The sequence below is a fragment of the Panthera leo genome, chromosome D4 (genome assembly GCF_018350215.1).
Source record: "Panthera leo isolate Ple1 chromosome D4, P.leo_Ple1_pat1.1, whole genome shotgun sequence".
Taxonomy (NCBI): Eukaryota; Metazoa; Chordata; class Mammalia; order Carnivora; family Felidae; genus Panthera; species Panthera leo.
This window is the reverse complement of record NC_056691.1, coordinates 75,928,240-75,949,083: the sequence shown is the minus strand read 5'-3', so window position 1 is coordinate 75,949,083 and position 20,844 is coordinate 75,928,240. Positions and strand designations below refer to the sequence as shown.

Here is a 20,844-nt window from a genome sequence, read left to right as displayed (position 1 = left end):
TCCCCTGTGAATCTGCTCACTATGCTAAGTGTCAGTACAGTACCCTGCCTTGGAGACAGGGGGTCTGGGTTCAAATCTTGGATTTGCTTTGAACTCGCTATGTGACCTAGGACAAGCTGATTGCCCTCTCTGAGCCTTAGGTGAAAGGGTTGAATAAGCTACTTGACAAGACTCTGTCCTGATGCTATTTCTCACCTGGTGAGAACAGTGGGAGTTCTCTCTGGAGCTCAGGGCTGACACAGACGAGGCTTCCCTCAGGGCTTTCTGGGCAGCCGCGTCCAGCTCCTCAGTGGTTACCCCCTCTGTTGGGAGTTCTACTGAGGTACTGCCCATTCATGTCTAGTGTGCTTTCGTCATCCGTGACCTGTTTATTTGGCAGCCTGGCGTGGAGAACTGATCTTTCAATCATACTGTTCGTACCACTTAACTTTGCCCTCTATTACTGCTCTGCCTTCCTGAACAGGTGAAGGTAATAGCTCTCTCCTTTCCCCTAAGGAAGAAATTTGCCACCCCCCTTACTTTTTCTCTGAACTAGTTCGACCAGTGCTTAACTTTCTATCCTGTCTTGTTCACCATTGGTTCTTGGGGACATGTTTTATCTGTTCACGTAGGATTATAAGTGCCTTTTGTTTTGTTTTGTTTGTTTGTTTGTTTGTTTTAAGATGGCAACAGAAAGAATCCTTTGCTTTTATTCAGGAACAAAAGTACAATGTCACAAGACAGCAGGAACTCAGGACAGGAAGCATTGGTGTTTGATTAAAATATGTGCATTGGAGACAGAACTGCTATCTTCAGATCATATATAAGTGCCTTTTGGATTAAGACTGACATGTTAATTCATGATGGGCATACTGTATCCTACAAAGAATGCAGACTTGAGGTCAGGACAGCTCTGGGATTGGATCCTACTCTGGAAGTTACCACCAGCTGACTCAGGCATTTCATTTTATCTTTCTGAGACTTTGTTTCTTCATGTGTAAGCATAGATACATATAATATGATCTACTTAAGATTGTGGTAAGGAGTAAATTAGATAACATATAGTCAATGATTGGCAAAGACGATACATATGTATGAATTGTGTGTGTATGTGTGTGTGTATAGTCTAGTCAAGTAAATTGAGAGCCCCTTGATGGGCAGGGACTGTGTGCACAGGGCTTCTGGGCCACACCTGCTTTTTAGTAGCTGCAGCCAAGGCGCTTAGGTGCACATTGGTTTACAGAAATACTATAAAATGACCAAACAGCTGTTTTAATAGCTACAAAAGGACTGACTTTCCTAAGTTTTTGAGTTTGTGAAAACTATAATCCCTTTTCCTCCTTTTTCTCCACCTTTTCTTTCCCCTAGCTTTCCAATGCTGAATGTAGGAAAAAGGATCCATTCTTTTCCTAAGCAATGCACATGAGATATCTCACATTCTACTCATACTCCACACACACACACACACACACACACACACACGCACACAGGGACAGACATTTATATGTATTCATATGTACATATCCGTGTATTCAAGAAACCCTTATTGAAGGCCTACCTTATGATCTAGCTCTATTTTTTTTTTAATTTTTTTTAATGTTTATTTTTGAGAGTGAGAGCATGAGCAGGGAAGGGACAGAGAGAGGGAGACACGAATCCAAAGCAGGCTCCTGAGCTGTCAGCACAGAGCCTGACGCAGGGCTCGAACCCACAGACCATGAGATCAGGACCTGAGCCTCAGTTGGACGCTTAACCCACTGAGCCACCCAGGCACCCCTAAACATTATTTGGTTTTATTCTGAAAGATACATCAGGGGTTTGGGATTAAAAGTGCAATATTCAGATTCAAGTCACTAAAAATTTTTTTTTAATGTTTATTTATTTTTGAGAGACAGAGCATGAGCAGGGAAGGGACAGAGAGAGGGAGACACGAATCTGAAGCAGGCTCCGGGCTCCGAGCTGCTAGCACAGAGCCCAAAGCAGGACTCAAACCCCCAGACCACAAGATCATGACCTGAGCCGAAGTTGAACGCTTAACTGACTGAGCCCCCCAGGCGCCCCAGTGAGCTACCTAAACTTTTGGCACTAGGGATATATCAGTGACTGTAACAGACTCCATTCTTGTTTTCGTGAATTTTATATCCAAGCAGGAGTGACAAACTCGGTAAATATAACAAACAAGGAAATTATATATTAGAAGTTCATAAATATTATGAAGAAAAAAATAGAGCCAGCTGAATGGTATTCTAATATACTTCTAACACAGAGCCTGCTTGGGATTCTCTCTCCCTCTCTCTCTGCCTCTCCCGACTCGCACCCCTGTTACACTCTCTCTCTCTGTCTCTCAAAATAAGTAAATAAACGTTTATTTTTTAAAAAAGGTTTCATTGAAGGTCCCCTGTTTCCCCTTTAAGTAACGCTTTCTGCTTATATGAGCAAATATGGGACAGAGGCTGAGGCAGAAGGTGCTTTCTCAAACTCAGAGGTCAGAAAGCTACAGATATAGAAGATCCGATCCTGGCCATGGCCACCTTTATGGACACAGGATTCTTGTAGAGTGACACCATTGGCTTTGTTTGTTTATAGAGCTTTATTATTTTTTTGAGATCTAAATCACATACCATGTAATTCACCCTTGTAAAGTATGCAGTTCAGTGAATTTTACAATGTTTAGAAAGTTGTACGATTATCACAACTAATTCCAGAACATTTTAATCATCTGAAAAAGAAACTCCATATCCATTAGCAGTCACTCCTGTTGTCTCCACGTCCCTGTCCTAACTACCACTAATCTACTTTCTGTGTCTAGGAATTTGCCTATTGGGAACACTTCATGGAAATGGAATCACACAACATATGGCCTGTCTGAATTCTTTCACCCGGCATAATGTTCTCAAGGTTCAGTGATACTGTAGCATGAATAAGGAATTCATTCCTTTTTATGGTTGAATAATATTCAGTTGTATGGATATTTTGTTTATTCATCAGTTGATGGACATTTGAGTTGTTTTCTACTTTTTGGCTGTTAATGCAGCTATGAAAATTTGTGTACACTTTTTTCTTAATGGACATATGTTTTCAGTTCTCTTGGGTATGTACCTAGGAATAGAATTTCTAGGTCATATTAACTCTATGTTTAACTTTGAGAGGAAAGGGGCACCTGGGTGGCTCAGTCGGTTGGGTGTCCGACTTCGGCTCAGATCATGATCTCATGGTCTGTGAGTTCGAGCCCCGTGTCAGGCTCTGTGCTGACAACTCAGAGCCTGGAGCCTGCTTCGGATTCTGTGTCTCCCTCTCTCTCTGCCCCTCCCCTGCTCATGCTCTGTCTTTCTCTATCTCTCGCTCATGCTCTGTCTCTCTCTATCTCTCAGTAATGAATAAACATTAATTTTTTTCTTTTTTAACTTTGAGAGGAACTGCCAAGCTGTTTGCCAGGATGGCTGCACCATTTTACATTCCCATCAACAATATATGAGAGTTCCAATTTCTTCCATCTTTGCCAGCACTTATTTCTTGTTTTTTGTTTTTGTTTTTTGGGGGTTTTTTTTTTTTTTTTTGGTTATAGCCATCTTAATGGGTAAGAGGTGGTGTCCCATTATGCTTTTGATTTTCATTCCCTGCTGACTCATGATGTGAACATATTTTCATATGTTTATTAGCTGTGTATCTTCTCTGAGAAATATCTATTCAAATCTTTTGTCCATTTTTATACTGTGCTATTTATCTTTCCGTTGTTGAGTTGCAATACTTCTTTATATATTCTCAATATTAGTCTTGTACCAGATACATGGTTTACAAATATTTTCCCATGTTTTGTGGGTTGTGTTTTTGTTTTCTTAATATCGTCCTTTGTAACACAAAAGTTTTTAACTTTCGTGAAGTCTAACTTCTCTTATGTTTTTTTTTTCTTTTAGTTGTGCCTTTGGGGTCATAACTAAGAAATCATCATCTTATCTAAGCTCATGAAGATCTAGGTTTTTTTCTAAGAGTTTTTTTAGTTTTTGCTTTTATGTTTGTGTCTTTGATCCATTTTGAGGTAATTGTTTTATATGGTGTGAGATAGGGGTCCAATTTCATTTTCTTGCATATCACTATCCAATTGTCCCAGCATCATTTACTGGAGAGACTATTGTTAAAGAGACTATTCTTTTGCTCTTGTTGAAAATCAATTGACCATAAATGTATGCATTTATTTCTGGACTCTCAATTTTACTCCATTGATCTATGTCTATTTTTATACTAGTATCAGACAGTCTTGATTACTGCAATGTTGTGGTAAATTTTGAAATCAGGTTATGGGAGTCTTCCAACTTTTTTTTTTTTCGGGATTATTTTGGCTCTTCTGGGTACCATATGAATTTTAGGAGTAGCTGGTCATTTTCTGCAAAAAATCAGCTGGGATTTTAATGGAGTTGTGTTGAATCTACAAATAAATTTGGGAGTATTTCCGTATTAATAACATTAAATCTTCCACTCCATGAGCACAAGATGTCTTTCCATTTATTTAAGTCTTTAATTTCTTTCTGTGTTTTATGGTTTTCAGTGTATAAGTCATGCATGCCTTTTGTTTAATTTATTCGTAAGTGGGGTTTTTTTTGTTGCTACTAGAAATGGGATTATTTCTTAATTTCATTTTCTGATTGTTCACTGCTAGCATAAAAAATACAATTGACTTTTGTATATTTATCTTACCTGTAACCTTACCGAATTTGTTTTCTTTCTTTTTAAGATCTGTTGTGTGTGTGTGTGTGTGTGTGTGTGTGTGTGTCTGTGTGTGTGTATATTCCTTTGTTTTTCTATATACAAGATTATGTCATCTACAAATAGAGATAGTTTTATTTTTTTTAAGTTTATTTATTCATGTTGAGAGAGGGGGTGGACAGAGAGACAGAATCCCAAGTAGGCTCCATGCTGTCAGCTCAGAGCCCCAACATGAGGCTCGATCTCACAAACCTCACAAACCTCAGCCAAAATCAAGAGTCAGATGCTTAACGACTGAGCCACCCAGGCACCCCAATAGAGATAGTTTTATACTTTACTATCTGGATGATTTTTTTTTTCTTCTTCTTCCCTAAATACCCTGTCGATAACTTTAAGTATAGTGCTGAATAGCAATAGTGAAAGTCGGTCTCCTTGTCTTTTCTAGGCCATAGGGGGAGGTTTTCAGTCTTTACCATGAAGTATGATGTTAGCTGTGAGCTTTCCACAGATGCCCTTTATCAGGTTGTGGTGGTTTTCTTCTATTCATAGTTTAAGTGTTTTTATCATGAGGGGATGTTGAGTTTTATGAAAGCTTTTTCTGTGTCTATTGAGTTGATTGTATAATTTTTGTCCTTTATTCTATTAATAGGATGTGTTATATTAGTTAATTGTCATATGCTGAATCAGTCATGCTTTCATGGGATAAATCCCACTTCGTCATAATGTATAATCATTTTTACATGTTACTGGATTTGTTTAGGATTTTGTGGTATCTATATTTATAAGGGATATTGGACCGTAGTTTTCTTTCTTTGATGACTTTTCTGGTTTTGCTATCAGAATAATATTGGCTTCATATAATTAGTTGGCAGTGTTCCCTCCTCTTTTATATTTTTGGAAGAGTTTATGTAGGATTCGTGTTGATTGCTATTAAAATTTGGTGGAATTCACCAGCGAAGACATCTAATGACCCATTGTTTCATAGGAAAAGAAAGCAAAATCCATGAGGAAGGACTTCACCCACAGTCATAGTGCTGATTAGGGCAAAGCCAGGGAAGCCAGGGTTCAGACCTCCCTCAGTTTGTAGCTCACTGCGTGCATAGTCTCTAATTCTCATAGTATTAAAAGCAGATATTGTTAAAAAGATGTGGTATGTGTGTGTGTGTGTGTCTGCACGCACACACACACACATACAATGGACTATTACTCAGCCATAAAAAGAGTGAAATCTTGGCCTTTGCAAAAAAATACTAAATTAGACAAACCAAAAACCAGACTCTCAACTGTAGAGAACAAACTCATGGTTACCAAAAGGGAGTTGATGGGGCATGGGTGAAATAGGTGAAGGGGATGAAAGGTACAATCTTGATAAGCACCGAGTAATGTATAGAATTGTTGAATCACTGTATCATACTCCTGAAATTAATATAACACTGTATGGTAACTAGACTGGACTTGAAATTTTTGAGCTAAGTAAACTGCAGTTGATTAACAAGAGTGATCAATTATATGAAAAAGCAAAAAAGCAGGTATTATTTATCTGTTTTTATTATCATATTTTCAATTATCGAAGTATAGTTAACATACAGTGTTACATTAATTCAGGTGTACAACATTGTAATTGAGTAATTCTGTACATTACTCTGTGCTCACCATGGTAAGTGTAGTCACTGTCACCATACAACATTATTACAATATTATTGTCTATATGTCCTATGCTGTACTTTTCATCTCCATCACTTATTTATTTTATAACTAGAACTTTGTTCTTCTTAATTCTGTTCACTTTTTTTGCCCATCCCCCCCAACCTCTCCCACATGGCAACTACCAAGTTGTTCTCTGTACTTATAAGTCTGTTTCTGTTTGTTTGTCCATTCATTTTGTTTTTGCCTTTCTCTGTCCGACTTATTTTGCTTATTAGCATAGTACCCTCTAGGTTCATCCGTGTTGTCACAAATGGCAAGATTTCATTCTTTTTTATACCTGAATAATATTCCATTGTGTATATGTACCGCATCTTTATCCATCTGTTATCAAAGGACACTCAGGTTGCTTCCAGTGTTGGCTATTGTAAATAGTACAGTACACATAGGGGTGCATATATCTCTTAAAATTAGTGTTTTAGAGCACCTGGGTGGCTCAGTTGGTTAAGCATCTGACTTTTGATTTCAGGTTGTGATCCCAGGGTCATGGGATCAAGCCCCATGTTGGGTGTGGCACTGAGTATAGAGCCTGCTTGGGTTTCTCTCTCTCTCCCTCTGCCTCTCTCCCCAACTTGTGTGCTCTCTCTCTCTAAAAAAAATAGTGTTTTAATTTTCCTTGGGTATATACTCAGAAGTGCAGTTACTGGATCATATGATAGTTCCATTTTTAATTTTTTGAGGCCCCTGATACTGTTTCCCATAGTGGCTGTACCAGTTTGCCTTCCCACCAGCAGTGCATGACGCTTCCCCTTTCTCCACATCCTCATCAACACTTGTTATTTCTTGTCTTTTTGATACTAGCCATTCTGACAGGTGTGAGGTGATAGTTCATTGTGGTTTTGATGTACATTTCTTTGATGATGGGTGATGTTGAGCATCTTTTCATATGTCTGCTAGCCATGTGTATATCTTCTTTGAAAAAATGTCTATTCAGGTCCTCTGTCCATTTTTTTAATCTGATTTTTTTCTTGGTGTTGAGTTGTTTGAGTTCTTGATATTTTGGATATTAACCTCTTATTGAATGTATCATTTGCAAATATATTATCCCATTCAGTAAGTTGCCTTTTCATTTTGTTGATGGTGCTTTTTTAACTGCAAAACTTTTCAGTTTGATGTAATCCCAATTATTTATTTTTGCTTTAATTTCCCTTTCCTGGGGAAGGAAAGGGAAACTGAGGCTCAGAGGCATGATGTGATTTGTCCATACACCCAGTGGCTGAGCTGGAGTTCTAACTAAACATTATGAAAAACAGTGGCCTTGTTGCCATGATACCCTCCAGGAGAATTGCCTTTGCCCAGGGTTTTGATTTCAGGAATCAATGTTTCCACTTTATCCCCCCATTTGAGTGTTATAAAGAAGCAAGACAGGCAAGATGATATTTACAGTGCCAAGCACTATTCTAGGTGTTTTTCATGTTATTTTGTTCTTAAAACAATCTTGTGAGACAGATACTGTTAACTCCACTTTTTACATTTATGGAAACCAAGGATGTCAAAGAAAACAGGAATAGGAAATGGACAGCCATGGTACAAATTCAGTCCTTCAGACTCCCAAGTGCAGGGCTTGGCCCTTCTTCCCACACCCATTCCTCCACCTGTGGGAAAACACTGCTCACACATCAGGTGGAAACTGAGCTCAACTTGAGGTAGCTAAGAACCATCCTGCCTGTAGTGTTGCCTGACTTAATGCCCAAGGATAATTCCAAGTTGGGGACCTCTGCTTGGCCTCCTCTCCTCTGAGCTTGACTTGGGCCAAATGCAATTTTGCAAGGCAATAAGGAAGAAGAGGAAGACTTCAGGGTCAGGCATAGGAAGAGGGGTAATGCCAGGGTTGAAAAGGGATGATGGGCGATGATGGTGTTGCTGTACTAAGAGCGCTTCCTTGTCAAAAGTTGGGAACATGGAGTTCATCCTCCTAATCAGCTCTAACCTCCTCCAAACTGTGACTCAAGGTCCATTTGGGACCAATGAATAGTTACTAATTCTATCTGTTTGGAAATGGCACTGAACTTTCAGTTGGGAGACCTGTGTTGGGGCCTAGCTGAACTATCTGTGCAGCCTTGGAAAAGTCAATTCAAATTTCCATGGCTCATTTGCCTCCTTGTAAAGTGAATTTAATAATATGTACCCCTTAGGCAGTTTTAAAGAGAACAGAAGACAACTGTGTAAAAGCCCCCAGCACGGTGCTCCGATACAGAGTGAGTGCCCAGGAAGTGTGTGTGGGGTCTCTAAGGCACTTTCACATCCATAATGAACATTTGGCCCTCACAGCATCCCTGTGGGGTTTGATATCAATGGTATCTGAACTACAGAGAAGTTAAATAATCTGGCCAAACTTCCATAGCTAGTTAAAGACAAGGTTAAACCTTCAAATCATGCCCTCTGTCTCAATGCTACATACTTCTAAGCTATACTTTTCTGCAAAAAATTCCTATAACTGTAGTCACTTAAAAATTATTGTCTATACCTGGGTGTGTTAGAAAGACTATCCAGTTTATAATAAATATATAATAAAAAGGCCACAATTTGCTTTAAAGATCCCAGGAATACAAATTTAAATGGAATCATGGAATAATAAGGCATCCATTCCTTGATTTGAAACCATAAAATTAGTCTGTGTCTGCTTTGACCTAAAACAACCGATTAAAAGATGAACATCCTTGGTGCCCTTTGGTGGCCCAGTCGGCTGAGCATCTGACTCCTGATTTCGGCCCAGGTCATGATCTCATGATTTATGAGATTGAGCCCCACATTGGGCTCTACGCTGATATCATGGAGCCTGTTTGGAATTCTCTATCTCTCTGTCTCTGTCTCTCTCTCTCTGCACCCCTCTTGTGTGTGTGCTCACTCTCTAAATAAATAAGCATAAATAAATAAACAAGCAAACAAAAAAGATGAACATCCTCCAACTGAGACCAGTGGTCAGTCTAGCTGTGTGTTACCATATAGTCTACTCCCTGGAAAAAGAGAAGGAAGAGAGAAGAAGGTCGAGAAAGGGAAGGGAGTGACAAGAAGAAAAGGAAAGGGAAACCAGAACAGCCTTGAAAGCTAAGTGCCAACCTGAATCTTTCTTTCAAGAAGGGTCAAGTTATACTTGATAGGTAAATGAATGAGCTCAAATGGACCTTTCACCTAGTTTTTGTATGTTAAAATCCTTTGGCTGTTTCAGTCCTCTAAGGCTTTCAGGGTGGGGGGTATAAAGATTGTCCCCTTATAGGGGTTTTTTAAGGTGGATTTGTTTTTGTTTTTGTTTTTTGTTTGTTTTTTGGTTTTTGGTGTTTTTGGTAGGAGAAAACAAGATTGTCGTAGGTGGTTGACATTCCCGATAGGTTGCAGCTGACAGGGGATCCGGGCAGTCCTTGAATGCCTATCCGAGGCTTTAGTCCATTGTTTTAAAGAAGGAAAAAAGAACACATCTGAAGGAAATGGAAGGACAGGAATAAATTTTTATTGAAGTGCTCCTAGCACTGCATCCCATTTCTTCACTCAACCATATCCCTGCTCTTCTGTGAGCTCCTGGAAGGCAAGGACCACACTCGTCTTCTCCCCAACTGTTTTTCCCCTGCTTCGAGGAGTGCCGGGCACCTAGCAGGTGTTCCACTGGCCTCCCAATCAGACCTCAGACTGAGTTGCTCTGAAAGTAGAAACCAGGATCAGTGTCCTTAATACCATGACAGTCTCTCCGTGCCGGGCACTATAACCAAATATTTATGTTGGCAGAAAACACAAGTTGCCAGCCCAAGTTGGGATATAAAAAGATTGGTTTTCAGTGCTGGGGAGTAGGTGGGCTGCATGTGGAACAGAGCAGGGAACCATAACAGCCCCTGGCTGTTCATTCTCAAGCCTTGCTTTGATACTCCTGGACTGATGAACAGAGAGATTTTGCCTGATGGCCAGCACCCAGCTGGGGAAAACTTTGGACATCTGAATTCTGGCACTGGTTCACACTGTCCTGCCCAATCCCCTCATTTCGCAGGCTGGGAAACTGAGAACAAAGCACAATAGAACTTGCCCAAGGCCGTGTTGCTTATTCAGTGTCTGAACCCAAACTGGAGTCCAGATCTTCAGCAAGCAGTTGTGACATTAGACTTGGGGTCAGAAGAGCTGTGTGACCCTGGACGGGTCATCTGGACTCACTGAGTCTGTCTGTAAAACAGGAATGATTTCTAACCCTGGTATCAAATGAAATAATGTACACAAAATGATTTTGCGTGAAGTGCTTTGTGTTAAGTTCTGTGTCAAAACTCTGGATCAGGGGTCAGCAAACTTTTCTCTAGAAGTCCAGATAGTAAACATTTTAGGCTTTGTGGGTCACATGGTCTCTGTTGCAATTACTCAGCTCTGCCTTATTTACAGAAACCTGTGGCAGACCAGATTTGGCCCATGTGCCATGGTTTGCTGACCCTTGCTGTAGATGCTTGGAAGTTGTTAGAGTTACTGTTGATGATGATGTCATAAATGACCCCAAAATTTAGTGGCTTAAAACAACTTATTTGATTATGCTAATGGATTCTGTGGGTCAGGCACCAAGACAGTGCACAGCACAATCAGCTGTCTTTGCTTCATGAAGTCTGGAGCCTCAGCTGCAGGGATGAATGACCTGACCACTTGGGCTGGAATTACCTGAAGGTTCTTTTGCTCATCTGGGTTGGGATGACGTGAACACCAGGACTGCTCACATCAGCCTCTCCCTCCCTGTGTCCTGGCTTCCTCGCTCCAGGGTGGCCTGAGGGCGGTTGGATGTCTTGCATGGAGGCTCAGGGCTTCGACTGAGTTTCAGTGAGCTTGGTAGAAGTTTCATAGCCTTTTATGACCCAGACTCAAAAGTCATACAGCAAGTATCCCTTCTGCTGTGTTCTAGTCGACACATTCCTGAACCCACCAAAATTCAAGGTGAAGGGCCATCGAACCCCCATGTCTCAATGAGAGAAATGTTAAAGAACTGGGGAGGGGGGGCTCACCTTTTAAAATCATTCTAGCAGAGACTAATAATTTAAACACACACCCCGAATAGTGGTGAATGCTTACTTAGCACTTAACCCTGTGCCAGGCAGTGTATTGAGTACTTTATTCCTCTAACATCCCTTTGAAGGAGGTAATGTGATCATCCACACTTTAAAGACAAGACACACTAAAGAACAGAGAGGTTAATTAACTTGCTGAAGGTCAAAAAATGTAGGTTGTGCAACCAACATTTGAACTCAGGTAGGCTCCAAAATCGGTTCCAACCGTGGCACTTCATTGTGATCATGAAAATGAGAGTGCTCATTCTATCACTAGAGCAGAACTGGATTAAGAACCTGAGTCTTTGGGCCGCCCAGCGTCTAGGTAGTTCTCCTGACAACAATCAATTAAAAGCATTTTGCTCACCTACTCCGGGTCCAGACCGTTCTGTGCCTTTTGAGTAGTGTAAGGAAAGACGTCTGACACTCAGTTTCACTCATAAGAGACCTAAAATATGGGTGAGGAGATTGAATTCTGATTTAATTCTCACAATGCTGTGAGATGGAACCTTTGTCCCATTTTGCAGGTAAGGAAACCAAGGCCCAATGGTTAAGTCATTACTTGCCAGGTAGCTGACAGAGTCCAGCCAGATTCAAAACCAGAGCGGCTTAATATGAGTCCCATGCTCTTTGCTATAGACTGCAATGGAGTAGGATCTGGAATGAATAATACCAGTTCTTTCAGAGGAAAAAACAATCATGAGTCCCTAGTATATCAGATCTAGCCTGTCCTTAGAGGTGGTCTTGGTTTAGTTCCCTCACTGCAGAGACAGGAGACTGAGATCCAGAGATGGGCAGTCAAGTGTCCCTGGCCATCCAGCTGTTTGGACCCAGAGCCAAAGCTGGGACTCTGTTTTTCCCACCACCCTGACTGCCACATTGTGCTGGGAATGGCGGGGAGGGGAGTGATGGTAGACTGGGTGTGTGTTTGTTGGGGCGGGGAAGGGGGGGGGTTTAAACTAACGGGAAGTTGTTTGCCAAAGCTGCGTGGGGGGAAGGAGCATTTTACAAGACCAGGGCCTCTGGCCTGGAAACATCTGTTTCCCTTCAAATCAGCGAGGAGACTTTTGCCTCCCCAGAATGCCTAAATCATGTGGCGGCTGGGGAAGAGCAGGCGTTGGCCTGGAGACTTCAAACGCATTCTCCCGTACTCTCGGGGACCTGGTCCTGATGTGGGCCTCTGGGGCTCTATCCCTGCTCTTACCCCCTGTCAGATCCGTGAGAAGCTCTCACCGCCAATTAACTTCTCGGTTTCATTCTCTCACCCCTGCTGTGAGGGGGTCTGGGGGTCTTGGATGGGACCAACAACAGCTTCCTCTCCACCCAATTTCCTCTGATTTCTACTAGGACAGCTCGCTCTGGATGCTGGAAGGAGGGGGAGGGGAGGGGTCAGAGCCTTGAGCACCGTCAAAATAACAATATTATTGATAATAATGCCCACAGCTCACTCTCCCTGAATGTTAGCACATGCCAGGCATCATGGTAAGCACTTACTCACATCTCATTTTATGCTACCACTACTATATACAGTAGGTTTTAATATCCTGATTCCTATTTTACAGGTGAGTAATTTGACACAAGTCCTTACACAGGCAATAAATAGGGAGCCCCAATTTAAAACCAAACTGCCTGATTCCAAGCTCTTAGCCATTCTGTCATCTCATCTCTTATGATGGCCTTTCAACCTAGTCACCTTTCGTTCATTTTACAAATGGGGAAGCTGATTTCCAGACAAGGGAACTACTTCATAGTTGATTGAGTCATTCGTTCAGTCTGCCATTCAGTCTGGAAAGTACTTGCTCAGCATCACGTGATTTAGGTGTCTGAGCACCCGGTGTAGGTGGGTGGATGGAGATGGGCAGAGCAATATTCTGGTCCTGAAGATGTCATGGGGACAAGAGAGAAGTGTACGAGCACTTGACATAGTAATGCGGCATGTGCTATACTAGGGCACTATTCACCACATGGAGAAAGGTTTACTGGAAGGGATGAGGTTTGACTGATGCTCCAAGGACAAGGTGGAAAGGAAGGGTTGAGTGGAGAAGGGGAAGGATGATCCAGACAGAGGGTGTAGCATGTGCAAAGGCAAAGAGGTAGAATCCATGTTCTGGAACCATTAGCAGTTGGATAAGGTTCTACTGTGAAACAGAATAGTAGGCAAAGACTGATAAACAAGGCTGGAGGTGTGGCCAGAGTTTATTTGAAGTTCAATGATCCAGTACTGTCAAATGAATAAAGGTCAAGGAGCCACCCTGGGAGCCTGTGGTAAGGATTTTGGACTTTTTCCTGAGGGTGATAAGGAAATTGAAAAATACTTTGCCTTTGAGTAGTCAATCCCAAGGCACTTCCCCCACATTGAAATCACAATTCACTGACACCATATTGCTTTAGACAGCCAAGATCTCACAGGCCACAGTGTGCGGAAAACCTGGGACATGAACTCTGTTTGTTTGTTTTCTTGCTTGTTTTAATGTAAGTATACTTGACACACTATATCACATTAGTTTTAGGTGCACAACATAATGATTCGACAACTCTCTACATTACCCTGTGTCCACCACAGGTGTAACTACCATCTGTCACCATGCAAAGCTCTTATAACACCATTGACTATATTCCCTGTGCTGTACCGTTTGTCCCCATGACTTACTCATAACTGGAAGGCTGTACCTCCCACTTCCCTTCACCCATTTTGCTCATCCCCTTACAGCCCACTCCTCTGACAACCACCACTTTGTTCTCTGTATTTATGGTATTTCTGTCTGTTTTGTTTTGTTTGTTTCAGGCACCTTGGCCAGTGTTCTTTCCCCTAAACCAAAGTGGGAGGAAGGAACAGCACGGGTTGGAGTCTGGAGCTTCAGGTTCCTAAACAGCTCATCCCACTTCATCCTTGGAGCCCCCTCTTTTGTAATAAAAGTATCCCAAAGGTGCAATTGGACCTAAGTCAGCCAGTTATACCAGAAGCAGTCTAGTGTATAGAAGGCACACTGGGGGAGGTGTCAGAAAAGCCAGTGTCTACTCTGAACTAACTGGCAGTGGGTCCTTACGTAAGAATCTTTCCTCTCTGGGCCTCCGTTTCTCCACCTGTAAATAAGTATATGGAGTTTGGGGATGGCTCAGGCGTTCTAGTTCAAACTGTCAGTGAATCTCAGCCTGCTTCAGTGGGCAAATGGAAGATGAAAGAACTGAGCAGATGGTGGTGGGCACCCTTCCGGATCCCCTGAGAAACACAGAGGTCTCACCTGTCCTTCTCTCAGTCTCTCTTTCTCTCCCTGCTTTTCACTCTACTCTATGGGTGTGTCTGTGTGTCTGTTTCTCGGTCTCTTTCTCTTTCTTTCTCTCCTTTCTCCCCACCGTTTTCCACATCAGGGGCCGCCACTTTCTTCCTCTCACAAAGAGCCCCTCCAAGCCCTGCCTGGTCCCCTAACAGCTTTCAGATGTGTCTCTGGAACAGTTCTACAATTACAGCTGAGACGGGCAGAAAGTGCTTGGCCTTGTGACTTTTGACCCAGGCCTGTGAGGTTGACATCTTCCTCTTTCTCCACCCCTCCACCCCCCACTGGCAGGGTGGCCTGAGGCTTCCTCCATCCTGAGGCCTCCACTGACATGTTTGGTTACCCTAATAACACAAATAGAAGCTACCTTTTAGGAGCAAAGACTGAGCCAGGCCTGCTCCATCATTGTATCATTGAGTCTTGATCTCAAACTTGTGAGAGAGAATTTCACCAGAGAATACTCAGCCAACAATTGGGGAAAACAAGGATTCCACCCAGGTTTTTGTAACTTAAAAATGTAAGACTGCTTCTTCCCCACCATGCTGTTATTCATGCTGCTTGGCTAAGCAGAGAGGTGACCCTGGACCCTCTTGGTGGAGGAAATATATTGCAGAAATACCATGGAAACATAAGTGGCCAATGGGAAAGCAGTGTTTAAAATTTTATTCCAACTCCTCATGTTTTGAGGCTAATTCACATGTTCCATTCACTATGCCCTTCTGTGTTTCCCTCAGTTGGAATGAATCTCCTCTTCCCCAAGAAAGCATTTTTTAAAGGTATACTCTTGCACAAATAAGTGCTCTTTACATGGTCTTTATGAAAATCTGCAGCAGGGCTCTTGGGTGGCTGAGTGGGTTAAGCGTCCAACTCTTGATTTCAGCTCAGGTCATGATCTCACAGTTGTAAGATCGGGCTCCGCACTGGGTGTGGAGCCTGCTTAAGATTCTCTCTCTCCCTCGGCCCCTCCCCCCTCAAAAAAATCTGCAGCTTACAAGCCACCTCTCATGTATCACTCTATGTAATATTTGAGATAATCATACATTATCTCTACAATTATCCCCATTTTGTTGTAGAAAATGTAGAAACTGAAATTAAGGAATTATATGTGGGGGGCACCTGGCTAGATCAGTTGGTTAAGCATCTGACTTGGTTTCATCTCAGGTCATAATCTCATGGTTTGTGAGTTCAAGCCCCACATCGGACTCTATGCTGACAGTGCAGAGCCTATTTGGGATTTTCTCTTGATCTCTCTGTACCCCAATGTTTATAGCAGCACTTTCAACAATAGCCAAAATATAGAAAGAGCCTAAATGTCCATCAACTGATGAATGGATAAAGAAATTGTGGTTTATATACACAATGGAATACTACTTGGCAATGAGAAAGAATGAAATATGGCCATTTGTAGCAACGTGAAGATGTGGTTTATGTATACAATGGAATACTACTTGGCAATGAGAAAGAATGAAATCTGGCCATTTGTAGCAACGTGGATGGAACTGGAGAGTGTTATGCTATGTGAAATAAGTCATACAGAGAAAGACAGATACCATATGTTTTCATTCTTATGTGGATCCTGAGAAACTTAACAGAAGACCATGGGGGAGGGGAAGGGGAAAAAAAGTTAGGGAGAGAGCCAAACCATAAGAGACTCTTAAAAACTGAGAATAAACTGAGGGTTGATGGGGGTGGGAGGGAGGGGAGGGTGGGTGACGGGCATGGAGGAGGGCACCTGTTGGGGATGAGCACTGGGTGTTGTATGGAAATCAATTTGGCAACAAATTTCATATTAAAAAAATAGTAATTATCAAATAAATTAATTAATTAATTAATTAAGCAAACTAAAAGAAAAAAAGATGTGGTATGCTCAGGTTCATTTATTTACTCAAATATTTACTGGGTGCCTATCATATATACCCAGTACTGTTAAATGCCAGGGATATCGTTGTACTCAAACCGACATATACACCCTCTGGGAGCTACAGGCTAGGGTTTGGATCCTGCCTCTGCCACTTCCTAGATGGGTTGTTGTGTGGGTAGTAACTGCTTACACAGTGGTACCCAATACTGTCCTTACCTTCCTACTTTGCCACTTGCTTATTCTCGTATCCTGGAGTTTCCTTGTGATCTTCCTTCTAACTCCTCTGCAAGGCTTCTCAATCATTACTCACCTCAAGTAGCACTTAACATTTTATGTTCATCCACACTGACCCACGAAGTGGGCAGTGGCCTCCTTAACAGAGATGCGTGATACAGAGAGATGAAGTGAGCACAGAGAAGGGAAGTGACTTGACCAAGGTCACAGAGCGAGGAAGTAGAGTGGAATGTGAACCCAAACCTGGCCATCTCCAGGACCAGGCTCTTCCCTCTGTCACCACTGCTTCTCTCTTTTATTTTTTTAATTTTGTTTTCATGTTTATTTATTTATTTTTAGAGAGAGAGAGAGAGATAACATGAGCAGGAGAAGGGCAGGGAGAGAAGAAGAGAGAGAACCCCAAACAGGCTCCATGCTGCCAGTGCAGAGCCAGATGCAGGGCTTGATCTCATCTTGATCTGAGCTGTGACCATGAGTCTGACGTTTAACCCACTGAGCCACCCAGGCGCCCACCACTGTTTCTCTTGACCTAAATAGTACTGGATGTAGTAAGCTGTAGAACTGAGCTCCACTCATGATGCGGAGATACAACAGGAGGAGAGAGAGAATGCCCACATCACAGTGCTGTTGTTCTTATACCAAAGGCAGAAGCCCAAATCCCCAGAAAGCAGATGAATAGATTAGGTTCTTTTTGAAGATGGGGCCCAAATACCCCATGTTTAGGCCTCTTAAGACTTATGTTTTAGGTATTGGCCCACACTTCCTTACCTTTGCCAGCACTCCGAGCCAGCTAATGAAAGATAGAAGGTAGAGTTAGATTAGGCAGTGTGGGTAAGAACATAATCTTTGTTTTGATTTTGCTTTTTAGAGAGAGAAAGTGAGGAAGAGGGAAAGATGGGAGAGAGAGAGGGAGAGAGAGAATCTTAAGCAGGCTTCACCCTCAGCGTGGAGCCTGATGTGGGGCTCGATCCCAGGACCCTGAGATCACAACCTAAGACAAAATCAAGAGTTGGACGCTCAACCGACTGGGCCATGCAGGTGTCCCAAGAATATAATCTTTGCTGAGGGTTGATGGGGGGTGGGAGGGAGGGCAGGGTGGGTGATGGGTATTGAGGAGGGCACCTTTTGGGATGAGCACTGGGTGTTGTATGGAAACCAATTTGACAGTAAATTTCATATATTAAAAAATAAAAAAAAGGAAAAAAAAAAAAAAAGAATATAATCTTTGGATTCAGGCAGACCTAAGTTGTGGTCCCCTGTTGCTACTTACTTAATATGTAATAATAGGACAATTACTTGACCTCTTTGGGACCAATGTCCTTATTGATAAAACACAGCCATAATACCTAGCTTAGGTAGTGTCTGAATAAAATGACTGCTAGCACATTGTTAATGCTCAGTAAGTGTTTGTTCACTGCATGAATGAAAGAGCATAGATGAGTATTCTAGCCATCCAAGACACCACTACGGTTCACTTCTGAAGTCCCGGACTCAGACTGCTCTGTCTCCAAATAACTACGAGACCACAGGAAGATATAAAATCTAAGCTTCAGTTTCTTCATTGGTGAAGTTCAGGTGATAATAATCCCTGCCTTCTAGGTTTGCTTACTTGTAAAATACGAGTAAGTACAGGGTGCCCTGCAGATGATTGGTGCCCAATAAATGCTATATGGTTGCTATTTTTTTCCCTAAATCATTTCTCTTACAGGCTAAGCCTCCCTGACTTCTATTAACCATTACCCCTGTACTATGATTTTGTGTTCCTCCTTACACCTTCCAGGGTCTTCTCTGAAGTCACAACCCAGTGCTCTGTTTTCTCGCTGTGCTACAGGTTCACTTTGTATGCCGTGGATACACGGGGGAGGCACTCGGAACTCAGCACAGTGACCTTGAGAACGGCCTGTCCACTGGTGGATGACAACAAAGCAGAAGGTAGGTGACCAATTTCTTCACTTTCCAGGTAATTCCCATATTTCCTTTAAGTTCTGTACCCAGAAGTTAACCACCACCCCTTTCCGGCCACATACACGTATTTGCACAGAAAGAAAAAAGTGAAAGGACTAAGGGGACAGGAGGAACACGGAAGTAAATTAAGTAAGGCCTAAAGGAAATTGAGATTGTCCAGCAGTATCTTAGCCAGTAGAGAGACTTGTTCCTCTTTCATAGAATTTGTCTGTGTTCTGGTTTAGAGGCAAGGGTGGTAGACAGTCAGGGCCCCATGACTGTATCCTGCCCCTTAGCCTAGGCTTTGGGAGACCAGTCACTTTTTTCCATTTCGGTCTGTGCCAGAGCTGGCGTATCAGTGACAGTAGAAGATGACTCAACCTACTATCATTAGGTCCTCATAGCACACATTCCCATCTAGCCCAGATGGGTGGCCTCAGAATCCTCAGCCTAGAGTTGAAGTCAGTGACTATCAGTGAGAGCTAGCATGCAAGATTGGACCTTTCTGCTGCTCCTGGTCCCTGAAGTTGTAAACTTCAGGCAAAACACCTAAAAAAAAGTCGAACCAGTCGGTCACATCCACCACATACTTAGTTCTTCGCCAACATATAGGTATGGTTTCTACATCAGGACTGGCCAAAGTGTAATGGTGGCTTGTGAGTCCTGGTGGTTCATTTCAGGTTGGGCAAATATTTCCTAAGAGCGCTGGTACACACGCGATGCTCTATACCTTTTCGGAGTTCACATTCTAGAGAGAGAGAGAGAGAGAGAGAGAGAGACAGACAGACAGACAGACAGACATGTCTACACATGGCTGAATAATAAGCCGAATAATAAGCACTTTGTGTGGTATCAGACAAGACAAGATAGTCCTCCTATTGAAGAGCTATTGAATCTCAAAAGTGAGGGGGTTTGAGATGGTTTCCTGGTCATTTATTGTTATTGTTATTATTATTATTTTAAAATAACATATGCATGGGGTTAAAAAGAAAGAAAGAAAAATTAAAACCAGGGTGGAAATAATGAGAAGTAAATGCTCCTCCCATCTTAACGCAAGTTTCCAAGATTCTCCTAGAGGCAATTGCCATTAGCAATGACTTGGGGGGACGTACATAAACTTTGGTCAGAGTCTTCAAACATGAAAGAGTGGTCCTTCCATTCAAGAGAGCAGCCCATGATGACTTCAAGTTACATCAATTGAATAGGAATGACTAAAGAAATAGAAATTGCTGTGAATGGCCAGCAGAAGAGTCTGATTTTTCTTTGAAAGATTAAAAAAATTTCTTTTTAACGTTTAGGTTTTTTTTGAGAGCGAGAGAGACAGACAGCACAAGTCGGGGAGGGGCAGAGAGAGAGGGAGACACAGAATCCGTACCAGGCTCCAGGCTCTGAGCTGTCAGCACAGAGCCTGATGCAGGGCTCGAACCCATGAGCTGCAAGATCATGACCTGAGCTCAAGTCAGATGCTTATCTGACAGAGCCATCCAGGTGCCCCTCTTTGAAAGATTTTTGAATGGACACCTGTTAGACCTGATCATGGAGCTGTGTTGGAAATATTATAGAGGGGATGTAGAAGTAGACTGCTGAGATGAGCCCGTGACAGTTGATTTAAGCCTCTGCACTTGTTTGGAATTTTCTGTTCAATCATGGGCGCCAAATGTTTGTTGACAATGAAGCTGGCAAATTATGACCCCGTGTCGAATGCTTTACATTCACTTTTTAATTCCACCCTCCCAGCACACCTGTAGAGTAGACATCCTTATCTCCAGTTGATAGATGGGAAAACTTAGCATAACTAGCCAATGATATTCAAGGTGGACTGAAGGTCTGTCTGCCCCCAAATACCATGCATGCGAAGTCCCGCACAAATGTGCCTCCCTTGTTGCAAGGCATGTTTCCATGCTCACTTTTTCCTGCTGTCCAGTGATCTGTGCCTATACTTCTCCCCACCTCAGAGATAGCAGACAAGATCTACAATCTGTACAATGGGTACACAAGTGGAAAGGAGCAGCAGACTGCCTACAACACGCTGATGGAGGTCTCAGCCTCGATGTTGTTCCGAGTACAGCACCACTACAATTCTCACTATGAGAAGTTTGGTGACTTTGTCTGGAGGAGTGAGGACGAGCTGGGGCCCAGGTAC

At 42.4% G+C, this 20,844-nt stretch overlaps 1 protein-coding gene across 1 annotated transcript in view; it reads left to right on the top strand.

Moving 5' to 3' along the window:
- The window catches only part of ASTN2 (astrotactin 2), an 874,784-nt gene that overhangs the window by 839,817 nt on the left and 14,123 nt on the right, over nucleotides 1-20,844 (top strand). The window contains exons 21-22 of the mRNA XM_042912372.1: nucleotides 18,589-18,689; nucleotides 20,657-20,840. Coding sequence (XP_042768306.1) covers nucleotides 18,589-18,689; nucleotides 20,657-20,840 — 285 coding nt within the window. The remainder of the gene's footprint in view (nucleotides 1-18,588; nucleotides 18,690-20,656; nucleotides 20,841-20,844) is intronic.